Genomic DNA, 18,464 nt, shown 5'->3' with positions numbered 1-18,464 from the left:
TGGTCACTTAGTGTAAATAGACACTCCGTATTGTTTTTCTATGAAACTTAAAGGGAGAATTTGAAGAATTTTCTTTCCATGTAATAATTTATAGTTACTAGTCCAATTAAGCTATCAAACAAAAACCATAAAAGCAATCCATATTATTTGTGTGCAATATTCCAAGTCTTCTAAAGCCAACAGTTTTGAATAAGAAAAAGATATATCATGTGAGGTTGGACATCAAATGCCAATGGTTCATGACCAAATGCTATTGAGGTCAAATCTGCGTCATATTTGATCTGAAATGTACAATGAAGGTGAAGATTTTCAGGCAAATTTGGTCTCTATGTAGGTTGTTATGGTGTTTTTGTCTATTTTGTCTAGCTTGAAGTGGCATGCATGAAATGAAAGTTGCAATAGTCTTTTCTTCCATATTGTGACATATATCCAAGTTAACGGCTTTTCAAACAAGAAAAAAATGCAAGGGTATGACTTGATTTTGTACATCGAGAATTTATTGGATTGTTATTGTTTGCTATTGCTATGATGTCATTTGAGTGACAGGTTGTCCCGCCCTCGCACCAGTAAACACATCATCAGAGAAGATAAGTTATTTTGATTAAAGATTATGAAGGCACATGAATTTGAAAAAAAAAATAATGATGTGCACAGACAAATCTTTTATAATAAATGCAAAATTCCATAAAAAAAATCTGAATTGACCATTTTGACTTCATGGTGACTTTAAAAGAGGAATTGCTACTGTATTTATAAAAAGAGTTGCATCACAATTCTTCAAAAATTCATTTTCTCTGAGAAAAAAAAAGAAAAACTGCAGTGCATATGGGGGTGAGTAAGTGACAGAATTGTGATTTTTTGTTGGACTATTTCTTTAACATTTCAGAAGAGCTGAAATCTGTGTGTGTGTGTGTGTGTGTGTGTGTGTGTGTGTGTGTGTGTGTGTGTGTGTGTGTGTGTGTGTGTGTGTGTGTGTGTGTGTGTGTGTGTGTGTGTGTGTGTGTGTGTGTGTGTGTGTGTGGGTGTGTGTGTGGGTGTGGGTGTGTGTGTGTGTGTGTGTGTGTGTGTGTGTGTGTGTGTATGTGTGTGTAATATTCCCTCAGGCTGTCACAAATCCTAGCACAACTGCCATCATAAAAACTTCTCTGAATCTCCTCTCCAGCTCATCAATCAGCAGATGGACACCTCACCAACCTCCCACAGACACATTCAACCATCAAACGCTTTCACGCCGATTTGCCATCTCTTAAAAATAAACAAGAAAGTATTATTTTGCCACGCCCATGGTATCATCAATAAAAGTTTATTACAGAAGCGTTTAACAGTCAGTCTTATAAACTGTTTAATACAGGATGTTTGAAGCACAGATTAAGAGGACACTGTATGACACAGACAGAAACTTACACATAAACAACATGACAAATAAGCTGCCCTCTATCAATAACCTGCCACTGACTGAGTGTATTAGTTTGCTTAGCATTGTGGGTATTGACACCGTCATGCCGTTTATGAGTAACAGATATATCATTACGCAGGTTAAACATCCCAGATAAGCACATCAAACCAAACCAATTACCAAGCCTGGCAATTGTAATGATCTATAAAGGGCCAAACAACAAATGCAAAGACAAGCCGCTTAAATTAATTAGTTCTGAATAGTCCAGATTATTTTAATATTCAGCCTTGGAAAGTTAAAAAGAGGTTATTTTGCTTATAATTTGAATTTGTTGAGGCCCTGTGAAGATGGTTGTGTAATATTACATATAATATAGTCTGAAGTTAACGACAACACAGAGAAAACATTAAGATAACATTAAACAAATACACACACAAAACTTACACATTTAAAAGAATACATAACACTGACATTTAACTATTTGATCATCTGTGATTTACCCCTAAACAACTAAGTGCTGGTTAGTACAGTGACTATTTGTTTGGCTCATTTTTGTTTCAGAATTACGTAAAAATGTTATGTTACAAGACGACAATGCTACAACAAGCGTTTCAGTCACAAACCTGATGAAAACAGACTAAAGTGCTCAGGTAATCAAAGGCCATGGAACAATCATTAGCTCTTTAGCTCAAGGTCCATTTATTTTGACATTAATTACTTGTCAGCCAAAATTTGATTTAAAAACTCTGTTACAGCCAAGGTTAATTTGAGCATGAGGTTAAGAACAGTTAACAAAATGTCAAATGTACCAGACGTGACTAATCACTTTTAGTAAAGTGTACCAGACGTGACTAATCAAGACTAGAATGTAGAATAGATTTTAAAATACACAATACGGAAGTAAAACGCCATATTTCATTGGACCATTCCAAAGGGAACAGCAATGCTTTGACACAGCAAGACATATTTTAAGAGGTATATTTAGGATGTAGACTATGACTTAAACATAAATAAGAAGCTATTATCATTCAGTAAACTTTCATATATAACAAAAAAACGTATCTTATACAACAAAAACGTATCTGTGTTGAAATGTACCTGTTGTCTTCTAAGATAGCTTTGTTCATCATTAGTAGACAACAAAAACAAGCCGCTGGCAATTCAACATCATTGACAACTACACGACAAGTGGTGCGTGGGTATTCACGTGAACATTTTGGAAAGGGGGGGAAAATGCAAAAGTCTTGACATAGCAGTTTTGCTTGCGTCACGTGACGTGGGGTCATCTGTATAGTGTGTTGAGCTGGTTTCATGGCTTTTGTTGGGAGATTAGTAGAGCACACACAGAGTGGTGATAGGTCCAGTCTGCTGCGGCAGAGACGGCCTCAGCAATGCAACTCTGACAAATACGACCAAACCTGACCCGACCCCACAAAATTCCTAACCATACCTTAGTTAAAAGCGGGATCCATATCGCTTCACATCCACCGTTGGTATGCATCAGCCAGTCGATTGACTCTGGGATTTTTAATTCGCATTTTTTCCTGTCCGTCACTGGTTCTTTGTGACCGAAGAGGGGCGTACGAAAGCATCTCTCTGTGGCCGCCTCCAATGAACCCCCACCTCGAGTCAAGGAGCGTCATCTGCCAACACAGTAAGTCAATGGTGAAGCTTTTAGAGCGTTTCAAACTGCCATGTTTCACCGTTTTGCTGTGTTCAGGTGGTTAGGTGGCTCTTTATATGTGATGCTGTTGGTTCACACATAACCACAATGGGAAGGTCATGGAGCTGCGGTGGAGGAGGGAGATGGTAAAAGGTGTTGATTGGGAGAAATGGTACAGAGAGAAGAGGAATCTCTTGCTTGCGCTCTCCCATTCTTTCTTTATCCCATCGTCAGATGAACGTGATTGGTTCACCTCTCGCAATGGCGCAGGGTAAAGCTACCTGAACTTTTCTGTTCCCCAATGCTCCATGGCTCCAGGTCCTCCTCTTCCTCATCATCCTCCTCTTCTTCGTAGAGGCTGGGTTCTTCAATGGAACTCTCCATGCGGTAGCAATAGGGCTGACCCTCTGTGTACTCATAGATGGTGGGCAGACTGCTCTTTAGACTACAGCGTCGGCGTAGGGACACCAGAAGAGACTGAGAACAGAGTAGAAACAGTTAAACATCTCTGAGATACAATTGCTTACAGATACTGATTGTTACTAAAATCCTTTTAAGGCAAGTCATTTCACTTGGCGGCCATCTTTGAAATTTCTCTTGGGCAGCTATTTCAGTCATGAAAGTATAGCTCCTATCTCTTTGAATGGGGAAACATCAAATTCTCCAAAGCTCATCACCAAGCTTACAAATAATTTGAAATCACCAATGAAATCTGACAACTATCCCATACATTTTTATTTCTAAACGCTCAAATCATTACAAAAACCAGCCAATGTGCAGTCATGAGCTTCTAATGGCAGCTGAAGTGAAGCAATGACTTACCCAATTGGCGATTGGCTCTTTCATTTAGAAGGCGGGACTTATTTCACCATATTGTGTGTTACATTTTCTCCCATTCATAGTAATATGAGTGCACCGTTTTTCTATATATAAAGTCTTTGCTGTTACACATTGTGCAGATAAAGGTAGGGGTGTCTATTGTCTGGATGTGGATGTTACAGAAAGTGTATGTGCTCTGGATGAGATCATCTTACATCATTTATTTCTTATATTAGATGGGATACCAGCAGTATTTGAATTGACAACTGTTACCTACCCAGAAACTTGGTTTAAAAGGTCTAAAATCGGTTTTATTTATCATATTCGACAAAGGTCAAACTAAATGAGACGAAAAAATAATGGTAACTTAAATTTTTTTAACATCAGTTAATGCATTAGGTATGACGAACTAACAATATGCAACACGTAAGGAATAATTGACGACAGGCCGTTGAATTATTAGAAAAATAATGCACACCCGAGGTGGTAATGCGGTCACGACGCGAAGCGGAGTGGCCGTTACACCTCGGGTGTGCATTATTTTTCTAATAATTCAACGGCCTGAAGTCAATTATTCCGCTTATACTACAGTTACCACACCTCGAAACATTGTTCAGATTATGTATTTCAAGACGTTTGTAAAGTTTTTGTCATTAAAACGCTCTTGTATGTAGGACTAATTTCTTACGCATCTAATCCCATGCCTCCGTTGCTAATTCCAAAACGTCATTTCAGAGTTAGTAACGGAGGTTTGAGCCGCTGATAGCAGACTAATGCTGGGACACACGACTAGCTGACACATTCTCTGACTGGTTTCATCGACTGCAGCAGATTTTAAACACCGACTTTGAACACAGACTGTAACGCGCTGAACACGCGTTTGGGCATGATCAGTCAAAGTATCAAATTACATTCATAACCGGCCTTAAAGTGTGTTCCCGGCTTTATGCAGTTATTAATGCAGTTATTAGAGAGAGATGTTGCATAAATGAGACAGAAAAGCATGTGCGTCAATATTATTATTTATTAATTAATTCAATCGTTTTAATTAATTCGTTAATTCTTTTTTTTTTTTATTATTGACAGATGACAGTAGACTAGCCAAATAAATGAAACCCAAAGCCCTTTTAACAAGTAGGCCTATCAATAATTATTTATTTGTTATTATCTGCAATAAAAATCCGTGCTGCAGGACTATCCATTTATTTAGCCTATATTCAGTTTAATTTTCTATTGATTATAGATAGGACTTTATAGTTTATTTATTCAAATTAAACTGCATGTTTCTATTGATTGTGAAGCTAGACATTGAAAGTTGCAGATCAAGCGCATGGGGCTAAATGCTTTTTCTTGTTATGAATTGTCTCCTATTTTCCGTTATTACAGTTGACTACGCGAAGTGATATGGAACTGTAATGCGGTCAAGACCTGCCTGGAACTACTTTAGCCGTGCGTTTCCCTGAAAATAATGCACACCTTAGAACGTTCGTCAACCAATCAGATTCAAGCATTCAACGGCCCTGTAGTATAATATTTATTAATCTAGGTTAATGTTAATTTCTTCGTATTGCTTATTTTTAATTCATGTTTGTTAATAATGTAAAAAAGTAAAACAAAATATTATTAATATATAAAGACAATTAACATGAACAAAGATTTTAAAATGCTGTAAAATGACTTCATTGTTAGTTCAGGACACCTAAAGAATTAACTAATGTTAGGGCTCTTCTCCTCAGGGAAAACTAGTCCCATCCACATAGATTTTAATTAAATGGTTTGCCCTGCCAGTTGAAAAAGGTGACGGAAAACGTGTCAAACAAATATTCATCTTGCATAACGTGATTCACCCAAGAAGAACATGTTCCTGGATCAACATCCTTGATGGTCCTAGTTCAACATTACAGTGAGGAATAAGATTATGCTTAAGGCTGGGGTTAGGTATCATATGTAGACAAAGATATTGTCTTTAATTTTAGGGGTAGGTTAGGCTTAAGGCTAGGGCTATGACTTTTTGTTAAAAAATACTGCTCCAGGAGCATCAAGGATGTCCTACTGGGCTAATCCATGTTGTGCCTCGTATCTTGCAGTGCAACCTTGTTTTACACAAAAACAATTATTTATCACGGTGTTAATACTACATTAAGGGGGACGACTGTGATTGATTTGTAAGATACTGTTGTTTTACCTGTGGCATGGTAAATATGTCCACGTTGTTGCCCAGGTCAATCCAGGCAAGACAAGTGAACCTCTTGGATTCTTTGAGGGCTTCAGACAGATCTTTAAGGATGCCAAGAGTCAGACGGTTCCCATTGAGAGCCAGCGTTGTGAGTTTGGGCAATGCACCCAGGAAGGGCAGAAGTAGACGTAGGCCCTCGTCCCGGAGCTCAGTGAAACTAAGATCTACGGATATCACAGCACCCCCACTGGTCTGGAGGTAATATGCCACGTGCCGTATGTCACGAGTTGATAAAGGGATGCCAGAGAGGTCCACCGAGTCGCTGCAGAGCTTCTTCTGAAGTGTTGTTTTAAGACTGAAAAGTAGAAAAAAAAAATATTATATACTGAGGAATTACTTTAAAACGATACAAGCATTAGGGTGATTTGGACTCTAAATCTGATCCTTTATAATGCTGCGACTTTAACAAAATTGAGGTTGAGGATTTGGTTATTTTGGTCTATATTAAAATCATTCACTTCTGGCTAAGAGCAGGGTTCTATAATAACTTTTTGTTTCCAGTATTTTAAATCCCAGAGACAGGGGAAAGGAAGACCACAGTGGTGGGGTCAGTGAGTGTTACATATACTTTACTGTCCAGACTTTGGCCAAAAAAGATCAAATCCAAGTTGCAATCATATCAGAATTCATTCATTCATAACAATCTATCATTTTATAATGTGCTGAGTAAAAGTAGGCTACACTTAATTAAAAATATTTTTAGTTTTTTTAAGCATATTTGCCTGCATTAAAATTACAAATGTAGGCTAGCAATTACATTTACATTACATTTACATTATGAACTTAAGTTGAACCTTGTTATAACATTTAGTTTTCTCAAACTTGTTCTTTGCCATTCGTAGTTTGATTATTTCCGTAGTCGTAGGTAAGCAATTTCACTGTTTAGCAAAATAGTTTGTGAAGTAGCTTTTGGGAACAACACTGCAGATATAAAACAGAATAAACATTAAAAAACTAAGTACACAATTAGTTATTGCTATCGTGAGAAGCACCTGATTGCACTGGCATGTATGTGCATTTCATCTTTACTGCATCGATATACTAATAAACATCTATTCAATGAAAATTATCCTTTGAAATTCGTTGTTCAATGACTTTATGTGCACATATCCTCTAGCTTCAGTAGCTGGCATCAAGATCCTTTGCAGAAATCAGATAAGAGTTTTAAAGGCTTTCATGCATGTATTGCCTGTTACAAGTCTTTGACTTGGCCAATCCAAACCGCTTGTTTCTTCCCTTTGAGTAAATTGCTGAGCGTTTAGTCTAGTTGCAAAGTCCAAAGTCATGAAAAGACTTCTCAGGTACTCTCTGATGTGCTTTCATAGTAATGTAGGCTTTATGATGGAAGGCAGAAACGCTATAATGCTTCTACCATTGTGCTCTTTGATATGAGTTTTTTTGGCAAAGCTACGACTATCTGGCACACTTCAGTCAAGCAAATACATTTATTTTGAGAAGCTTCTTTCTTTGAGGACTTGGGTAGAGAAAAGTTGTGCAGTGATTTTCTTTTTTTTAATTATCTTCATGTACTCGAGAACTCATTTGGCTGCAAATTAATTAAATCGCAAAAATTAGTGCAAACTGTTATTTAATATGTTGTTTTTATGTACAGTTTTTGACCAAACATTATTGGACACAAACAAATTTGGACACATGAATTGGTGTGAAGAAGTCATTAATTAAATGGTTTGTCTTTATTTTGACTCCAATTAAAAGGATGACAGCCAAAGTTGTACTGGGGAAACTTACAGTCTATAAAAGGAGATTATATTAGACATCTATAAGAGGAAGATAGAAACATCAATTTTTTTCTTCTTAAATAAATTCTTAAGTAAGGTTCATAGTCAGAGTTCACTATTGTTCTGCCAAACCGTGGATTCCTGCTTCTGCTGAAAGCTGCTGTTATGAGTTTTTTTTCTTTCTTTTCTTTTTCTGATGATGGTTGCAGGCATCAGTGCCTTTCTACTCACCCACAATAAATCTTATTTTCACTCTCAATGTACAGTTGCTAGGAAATTCATATTTAGCTCAAAGTCCTACATTGAACTGAACTGTAGGCTACTTTTTGGATTTGAGATTTAGACTAGTTAATACTCGCTCCTTTGATTGGAAAAAAAAACATGATTATTTTAGAATTGTAACAGAAATTATTTTTAAAAAAGAGATACGAATGTTAATGTGTAATTCAATGTTAAAATACTTTCTCCTTTTAGTCTTTGCAAAGTAAAATATAAGCCATTCCTTTGTGAAAAAGAAGTGCACTTAATTGTACTTGTAGTGTTATAACTATATTTGTAAAAAAAAAAAAAAAATTAAATACTTGCCAATAATATAATATTAATGAAATGGAACGCCACTTAAGTGTACTTAAGGAGAGTACAATTTCAAGATGTTTCTTTACACATTTAAGTACACTTTTAAAAAGTCCACTTTGTAATAATGTCAAATTAAAAGTTTTACTTTAAAAGTGCATTTTAAATAATTCTATTTTTATCATTTTTGCTTTACAGAACTTATTTTGATGTGTTGACTACCATGCTAAAGCACATGTACAAGTACTTGATTGTAATTTTAACTGTAGTGTTATTTAACATTACATTTTGATGAACAAGTTAATGTGTACTAAATTTTAAATCCATCATTACAAATGTGAAATTCAAAATATACAAACAAGTTTCAATAGAAATGCCATTAAAGTATATTTTAGTTTACCATAAATATTTGTCAGTACATTTGACAGTACACTTTAACCATATTTTCAAAGACAATAGAATTATAAAATGACAAATGAAGATGTACTACAGTATATATCCTACTTAAGTGGGTCAAATAACTCAAGCTTGGCAAACTACATTATAATACATTTAGCAATTATATAATACAATTATAACATTACATCAATTTCACACTTAGGCCTAAGTATAATCGTTTAAAGTGTATATTTCCATAATAAGTACTATTTTACAGGCATGCTAAAGTGTACTTCTTTTTCACAAGGGTTTGTAGGTTGAAGTGTCTCTGTAGTGCTATTAAAACTGATCAGATAGTATGAGGATCTAGCCTAGCCTGTTAGCCAATGGTGTGAGTCAGAGGCGTGGCTTTCTCTTTGGTTGACCAATAGTGTGTAAAGAAAAACCTGTTTAAGAACATCATTGTTTTTGCAATTCCATTTGGTGCCAGTAATGGCGCTAAAACTGTAGACTTCACCTTTAAAACCAAGTGAAATCTATCTGCTGACATAAGAAAATTAAACACATAATCTTTAAAAAATAAAGTGAATGTTAGGGGGGAAAAAAACCTCCTTTCAAAACTGCAGTACCTCCCCTCTACTCCTCCACAGTCCTCTATCAGAACCACTACCATATCCTTGCCATTCTGTGTGCTTCCTTTGACCTAGTTCCATTAACAGGATCAATAAAACACAAACACAGACATACATCTGCTTGAAGATCACTCAGCTCCACAGATGTACATGATAAATTCTTCATGATTTGGGCCACACGGTAACAATGCACAGTTTGAAATGGAAATATGGCGAGTCTTGCAATATACACTGCCACACGAACCACAGGACAGAGATCAAAAGAATATTCATTTGCCAAAGAAACACACACCCCCACACTGAGATGCAAATGCATTATTACAATCCTCTCAAAGGCTGATATCTCTTCATGAAATCCTACTGACAGTCTTCCTCTATTTTCCTATTACTGGTAGCAGGTGGCATCACTCTTCTGTGTTTGCGCCCAAATTCAATTTCTTTTCTAAATATAACTCCAGGTCCAAACCCCCTGGGGTTTATGCTGTATACAAATGTCCAAAGGCTATATTTTGACAAACAGTGGTTCTTTTAAGCTCGCTGCCTCATTTCTGCTAACTCACAAGCCAATCTGCTCTGCCTTTAAACACTGACATTTGAGGGATCTCTGTGATTAAATAGCAATAGGTTGGCCCATGAAAAGACTGCGTGCTTTGATGAAATGCTGAAGAAGTTCTTTGAAGATGCGTTAGGAATCAATATAGATAAAAAGCTAGGGAGGTGCATTTGAGCGAAAATAAGGTAATGAGGAATTATTTAAAGACAAGGACAAATTGGTCATTAAAAACAAATATTTTTTAGATTCTGCCATTTTAAGCATGTTTTAAAAAAAGTATTCTTAATTATAATTTTATCTAGTTGTGCAGTAAAACATTTAAACAACCTAACAACTTAAAACAGGATAGATTTACTTGAGAAACACAAATGCATTTAGGCTAGTATTTTTGGTTACACTTTATTTTGATGGTTCACTTTACACATTCTAGCTAAAAGTGACTTGTCAACTACATATCAACTAACTCTCATTAGACTAATAGTAGACTGTTAGGTTAGGGTTTGGGGTAGAATAAATTGACATGTAGTTGCAAAGTTACAAAGAGTCAGTATAATGTCTGTTGGGGGACCACCAAAATAAAGTGTTAGCAGATATTAAGCAGAAAGTCAACTAATACTCTAGTTGACATTTAGTTGCAAAGTTACTTATAGTTAGAGGATTGTTGGAATTAAATGTTGCCATATTTTTCTTGATTTTAAGCATAATCTCTAAAAAATAACCTACAAGTACTTATATCTTGATATCTTCATATTTATATTTTAATATTAAATGTGGTTATATTGATTGATTGGTCGCATTTTTGAATTTAGTGACATACTGTGTGCAGTAGCATGTGCCTTTTTTCCACTGCAGGATGGGTAAAAGTATAATATAAGTCATTTTAATGTGTTATTTATTGGTTTATTTTCCTCGCGACTGGGTGCCAGTTTGAATTACAGTCACTTCGGGCTCACTTCGCGTTCCTTGGCAACCAGCAGCTATGAGTGACATTCATTTTCCTTACTGTCAGCTTTCGTACAATCACAGAGACTAAGCATTCTGCACTCAGACAGCGCCAATGTGTGTTCACTTCGCAGCACATTTCCAGTCTATGGAAGTATGTGACTTTTGAAACATGTAGAAGACAAAATTTTGGCCACGCAGAGCTGAAAAGATTTCCTCCTCAGCACCTAATTTTCTCTCTCTAGTCTTCCCTGACACGTCTGATTCAAGCCTCACTCCATTTTGTTTTTGCAGAGTCATCAATGATGCAAAATATCTCTATTATTAATTCTGGCCCAAAAGTACATTCTGTCTCTTCACACATGCACAAATTGCATTATTTAATACATTAAACTGACATCCCCCCTAACTATATTACTACTACAGAGGAAAAAAGGGAAATGATTTGATGTTTTATAATTCTGACACCTGTGGCAATGAGAATTTACCAGGGGAAACCATCTTTTCTGCTTTACTAGCATATTACACAATAAGTAATCAACGCGCTCTTCTCATTCTCACATTCTAAATTGCTTCATTTAAGGAAGGAAATCGTGTCATGTCAATCTGATTTTGTTCACAAATGGTTGAAAAGAGGCAAGCAGCATATCTCTATTAGTATCTCCTATAGTGAACAGGTTGTTCATTAAAAAGCATATACAAATCTGAACACAAAAATGTCTTCTTGCATTACTGCAGAATCCTACTTAAATATGAATTTCTCATTCAGTGATTTGTCTAAATGAACAAAGGAATAAAGGAAGTCGTGTCTAATATGCTAATCAGAGGAACTAGAAACCAACTTACTGCGTCAAACCAGCTGACTTTTGATATCTTTAAAACCTGTTTGACTTTATGGTAAGGCACATGTATGGAGTCAAGCTCTACTTTCTCACACACTGCCTAATCTGACAGACTTTTTCTCTAGAAATTGTTCTGCTTTGACAGTGAAAAGACCTACACAGTTGTATGGCAGTCGAGCATGACAAGAATCTAGCATTAAGACCTTATGATCGTTAGAAGTACTGTGGGTAGTTGTAACCAAACACAACTCTTTACATTCCCATGAAAAAGAGCAAATTTAAATTAGAGTAAAAAATCTTTCTGTCAGCATGTCTTTATAAATTCCAAAGATCTGTATCTCGAAATGTTCTATGTGTATATAAGAACCCCTTCGGCACAAATATATACAAAAGCATACATGAACTTGCTTTATTAATTATGTATTTAAGGATGTTATGTTATAACCAAGTGGTTAAAAATAATAAATTAGTGTTAACTTACACCAAGTGCAAATATCCCACCTTGTTGGCAGAGGCTATTTAGATTTATTTAGATTTAGTTTTTGCACTTCAAAAACGTTTAGGCTTAGTAAGTGTTTAAATAAATGAATACTTTTATTTAGCAAGAATGCATTAAACTGATCAAAGCTGACTGTAAAAACATTTAAAATGTTACAAACGATTTCTATTTCAAATAAACGCTGTTCTTTTGAACTTTCAAAAGAAAAAAAAAATACGTTGAACATTGAAAAAATAAGATATGTTTAAATCAGCATATTAGAATGATTTCTGAAGGATCATGTGACACTTCAGACTGGAGTAATGATGCTGAAAATTCAGCTTTGCATCACAGAAATAAATAATATTTTAAAATGTATTACAATAGAAAACAGTTATTTTAAAATGTAATAATATTTCACAAAATAACTGTTTTTACTGTATTTTTGGATTAAATGAATGCGGCCTTGGGTAAGCATAAGAGACTTCTTTCAAAAGCATAAAAAAATGTCCCGACCCCAAACATTTGAACGGTACTAGTGTGTTGTAAGCATCATTTATAGTGAGGTCCCTAAATGAATGGGTACGCTAACAGATAACTTTCTCAACCTGTCTACCTAGTGTGTGTGGGGCTTAGTAAACCCTACATTATGGGGGCAAAATGTCCAATATCCAAAATCCTTGTCCTAATGGGGACGTTTTTTGGTCCCCATGAGGAAAATAGCTTAGAAATCATAGTAAGTGATGTTTTTCGAACATGTAAAAAAGTAGACATTTTTCTGCGATGGGTAGGGTTAGGGTATAAGCGGATGCAATATATATTTTGTACAGTATAAAAACCCTTATGTTTATGGAAAGTACCGATAAAACATGAAAACACAACATGTGAGTTTGTCTGACTATGCTGACGGTCTACAAATGGGACATATAAAAAGTCTTCCACCACAAAACAAAAATGATTGCGAGTGATAATTTACAGAAACCTGTACACAAGTAGAAAAGCTGGTTTTCAGGGGCCTGTTGTTCATCCCTGAATTGGTCTGAAAGGCTTTGAGAGGTGAGAGATGATACAGAGGATAACCTGAAAGCTAAAAACCAACCAAGCAGAATGAGTGACAGAGAAAAGGAAGACAAGTGCTACAAAGACATGCCTCCCACCGCTGTTGGCATGGCAATGGCTGTTTTCTACCTGAGTGGATGCTTTCACACCTTTGATCAGCGTGAGATTCAGACTTACACCCGCCTCCAGGAGCAGATGCTGGTCTGTCTTTCTATGAAGGCCTGCAAATAACACTAACACATTATAGCCTTAACTGAGCACAGGTATACAACACACAGAAGTAAAAGCACTGCCAATTACATGCCACTTGAGAACCGAAACACCAATCGCTGACATTAAAATCACAAATTCGGGTTTGAAACAACATGAGGGTGAGTAAATTATGACAGAATTGTCATTTGTTTGTGTAAACTAATCTTTAAAATCTCTGGGATCTCTGATTTACTGATGAGAAATAAACCCTAGTAATTGTGCATGTGTCTCCACTAGAGTTCCAGAAAAGATCTCAATTTTCAACAGTGTCACAAACTGCTTATTTTTGCCAACACGCCAATTTGCAATCAAAACCAGACAAACATTGCTTATCAAATTCTTCCAAAACCAGATTATTTAGACCATGCAAATCCACATTAAATTTATAGCTTGAAAGTTGTATGCAAGGAAATTTCTAAGTTCACCCTTTGCTTTTGGGAAACAATCATTATATATTAGGAGTTATATTTTGCTTGACGACAGTGCAAATAATTTGTTTTGCCTTGCTGCATAAATTGACAATTTCATGACCCTGCCAAATGGTTACATCAATAAATGAACACACAATCAGTAAGCTGCAATCTGTTATTATGCTAGTCCCTAATTAATAATCAGGTAGGACCACTGGGTGAATGTCAAGTCAAATAATTCATATTCATAAGCTCACAAGTTTCACGCTCTCTTTAATTCTCTTGTTTCATGGTGTCTATGCCTTGTTGATAATGGAAACATTCTAGTTTTGTTGGTTCACTCTCTTAGGCATACATTTACATACATTTGAAGTCTTTTTCTCTGAAAATCAGCTTTTTGAAGACGCACTCCCAAGTCTTGAAAATTTTAAAACGTTGTTTTCGTGCTGTAGTATGGACTATGAAAATGGAGGTATTTGAAAACTGTGATGCATGTTTAGTCACACACTGTACCAACAGATATTTAAGTTTATACCCGTATCTGCCTGATATGTGCTATTCACATTCACTGAGTTGCTAAAGATACATTCCTTTGTACAACCTTCATATTACATTCCTCCAAAGGTCACAGAAAATGTCCTCACAATTGTCCTGAGTGTCGCCACCTGGCGGAACCCTCCACGTCTCCCGTCCAGGGGCTGTAAGACGAGGCAGCCCTGGCCTCCAACCTGCATGTGGTGGCTATCCTGCAACTCCATCAGGCCAAAGCACTCAAATAACTGCACAAGGGTAGTTCTGAGCCGGGGTTGATGCAGGTACTTCAAAGGGAGACTGACCTTGCCCTCCAGCGAAGAAAGTCAGAGCGCGGGTTCTCAGCTAGACGATGTCCACTTTGGTGGTCCAGGAACTCTGGCTAAACCTTACAGAAATGCAGGATGCCAACAAAGTCCGCTTTCACAACACCCCATCTCGCAAGGTGGCCTCTTTGGCGACACTGTAGAGGACTTTGCCCAGCAGTTCACACTTACAAATAAGTCAGATAGAATAAATGCGTATTTGGCATGCTGTCCGAGGAGAGGGCTCCGGGCTCGGTATTCAGTCCGAACCCAGAGTACTCCCCCCGTATTCCTAGCTGTGAAAGAATAAGCCAAGATTGAGGAGTCGGGGTGGCGGAGGGATGCTGAAAACTGTCAAGGAATGTTAGGTGAGTTGACAGAGTGAATATATATGCTTCCTCTCATGCTGATAGGGTAGACGTGGTTATTGTTTGATGACAAGTTGATTGGATTGATTTATTTGAACGTGCTCCTCCCGAACTTTGTTTATGATACATCAATTCTCAGCAGTCAAAAAGCAGACTGAGGCTATTAAGCACATCTTGCCCCGATGTAATACAACCCCTACCAGGCCACCGCGTGCTGTTGTCGCAGAGGGTGGGTCCCCCTGCAGCTTCTACCCCTGCTCCGGCGCAACCAGAGATGCTGCCCGGTTGCCCTGTTGCTGAGATGCCTGCCCAGTCGGTCAGCCCCTGTACTGGGCTAGATGACCCACATGTTATGATTCCCTCTTGGTAATCCCATATGTGTATTCTTCCATGGAAGTCTTTCCCTGGGAAGATTCCACTCTGTAGTGGTTCCATCCCTGTCTAGGCAGGACCTACAGCAGAGATCTTCCATATGTAGCACTGCACGAAGGTCAGTCCATATGTGTATTTCCACATGCTCCTCCCTACGGGCAAGATGTGGCCTCTGTAGCATTCCTCTCCTTTGGACTATGGAACATTTCCCCAGCGTTGACAACACTGGTCATAGTTGGGGAAAAAAAGGAATAAAGAACCGAAGCACTCTTCCCTTGAAGTAACATACAAAAGTAACAGCTACAACCTTCCCCTGTCCCTTCCCTATCCTGTTGGCATTGAGAACTATTACTTTTTGGGCTAACATGGGGCACTGGGTAGGTTACGACTGTATGAGGGCAGTTGCCAAAAGGCCACGCTACGGCTTGCCAGCATCTGCATCTCCAACACTCGTAACAAAGTTCCATAGGAACCCCATTTGTCAGTCTTTGACATAACGTTGAATGTGACTGACAGATAGGGAACATCTTTGTTACTGATGTAACCCTTGCTTCCTGATGGAGGGAACAGAGACATTATGTCCCTCCAGCCACCCTGCTGAATGGCCAGGATCCCTGCCTCGGCTCCTCAGCATAAACCTGAAATGAGTAATTGTGTGCCACCATGTTATATACCCATATGTACGGGGGAGTGGCTTGACCTGCAAATTCCACTCGCCAATTCCATTGGCCGTTTTTCTACAACTCAGAGGTGATTGGGGATCCCAAGTGAAAAACCATCTGTCAGTCTTTGACATAACGTCTCTATTCCCTCCATCAGGGAATGAGGGTTACATCAGTAACCAAGATATTACTTGAGCATCAAAGCAGCATGTTAGAATGATTTCTGAAGGATCTTGAGACACTGCAGACTGGAGAAATGGCTGCTGAACATTCAGCTTTGCCCATCACAGGAATAAATTACATTTAAAATGTATTACAACAGAGAACAGTATTACAAAAAATTATTGTAATGATATTTCTCAAAATGACTGATTTCACTGTATTTTTGATCAAATAAATGCAGCCTTGGTGAGCATAAGAGACTTTCAAAAACATCACAAATCTTACCAATGCCAAATTTTTTAATGGTAGTGTAGGTAATTTAATTACCTCAGATTCATCATTGCATTTATGCATCCATCTCTGTGATAAATTACAATCCTCAGCCACTGCAAAAACACATCGCAAATAAAAAATGTTGATGCAAGGGTAGTAGATATAATCACACATCCCTAATAAATGTGAAAGCAAAAATAATACATTAGGCCAACCGACAGATTGTGTTTGTGTATGTCTGATCATGCATGTGTGCAGTCTGGTTAAATCAGACAGTCACATAGTCATCGCCGACAGTAGCTTTACACTGCCAATCAAAGATATGAGGGTTTCAGAATGATGGTCCTCTCTCATGCAGATTCACCACTGTCTTACACTCTTTGATCAAGCCGCAAGAAACCACACAAAGGAACTAGCACAACATAAAATCCTGCTTCTTTCATCGCCACTTGGATCTCTCTTTCCTCCCTCCCTGTTTTGCATTTTCAGACTGTTTTGCTCCTTTTTTCCCATCATGCAACACACCTTGATGTTACATTAATCATTTCCCCCCCTGTATAATTACTAGGGCTGGGAGAAAAAATCAATTCACCTAGCTATCGCGATTATTTTTAATTTTTTTACGATTCTAAAATAGATTTTTTTTATTCCAGAATCGATATTAATTCAAATGCAATTGCTTTATTTTTGTCCTTGCTTGTAGAGAGAGGTTGACAGAAGTTAGCCACTTTCGTTCCAACAGAGGATGAAATACATGTGTAGTTCTCTATGAGTGTTGAGTGACGTAATATCCCAAGTGGACGCGTGGAAGAGACGTGAGACTGAAAGCACTGAAAAGCCCTCGCGCTAGACAATACGATTCATCTTTAAAAGACTGTGATCTTGAAAAGACCCACGCAATCTTTCAATTCGTCTGTCTATTAAACTTAGACAAAATCATATCGCAACATTCAAAGCTGTGTTGGCGCTGCCGCTGACCCGGAGAGAGTTATCACGAAACAGCTTCACAAACAGTCTTTTCAAACCTCATAGTATCATTATTTCTGTGATGCAATAGTTAAAATTATCAACTACTTGGATAAAAGTTTAAAGTTCAAATATGAACACTGATGTCTACGACAGCAATCAAAATCAGCTTTTGATAGAAACTTTGTGCTAAAACTAACATAAACTATCATTTATTGATTACATTGTTTCGCCATTAGTGGCGAGTCTGGCGACAAGTCACTGTTAAAAAAATTATTTGTTATTGAATCATTTATTCAAGAAAATGTTGTATTGTATGATGCTTCTGAAATGAAAGTCAGAAAGATGTGATGATTTGTTTTTGTAAATATGACTCATCTTATACATCATGTACAGTCTGTATAAGTGTATGATTTAACCTTTCCCGATGGTCTAGTGTTAAAAAAAATGCAATATAGAATCGCAATACTTATAGAATCGCAATTCTTTAAAAAAAAAACGAAATACATATCATATCAGCACCCAAGTATCATGATAGCATCGAATCGGGAGATAGGTGTATCGTCCCAGCCCTAATAATTACATTATCTTCAGTCGCCATTCACACAAGTTAAACCCCAATGAAAGTATGAGGATGTCTCTGCAGGAGCAAACTAATGCAGATCCATCATAAGTAAACAGACACATGAATCTGTCAATTCAAATATAGCCAACCCTCTTTCTCATTTTGTCCTTCATTTCCATGTAAATAGAGCTGGATTACAGTGATATGGCACCTAATAGGACCAGCATGCATTCATAAAATGAAAAATAGTGGATGAACAGGCACACATATGACATAAATATAATAACG

The 18,464-nt window shown here is 37.2% G+C and overlaps 1 protein-coding gene across 1 annotated transcript in view; it reads right to left on the bottom strand.

Moving 5' to 3' along the window:
• Positions 1–977: 977 nt before the first annotated feature.
• lrrc75ba (leucine rich repeat containing 75Ba) overlaps positions 978–18,464 on the bottom strand; it is a 45,806-nt gene continuing 28,319 nt past the window's right edge. Inside the window, exons 4-5 of the mRNA XM_082188443.1 lie at positions 6,064–6,409; positions 978–3,536 (exon numbers count right to left, since the gene is read on the bottom strand). Coding sequence (XP_082044569.1) covers positions 3,309–3,536; positions 6,064–6,409 — 574 coding nt within the window. The 3' untranslated portion in view covers positions 978–3,308. The remainder of the gene's footprint in view (positions 3,537–6,063; positions 6,410–18,464) is intronic.

This window comes from Leuciscus leuciscus (genome assembly GCF_965113295.1).
Source record: "Leuciscus leuciscus genome assembly, chromosome: 13".
NCBI classification, from domain to species: domain Eukaryota; kingdom Metazoa; phylum Chordata; class Actinopteri; order Cypriniformes; family Leuciscidae; genus Leuciscus; species Leuciscus leuciscus.
The sequence above is the reverse complement of the archived record's forward strand: the minus strand, read 5'-3'. Positions and strand labels throughout refer to the sequence as shown.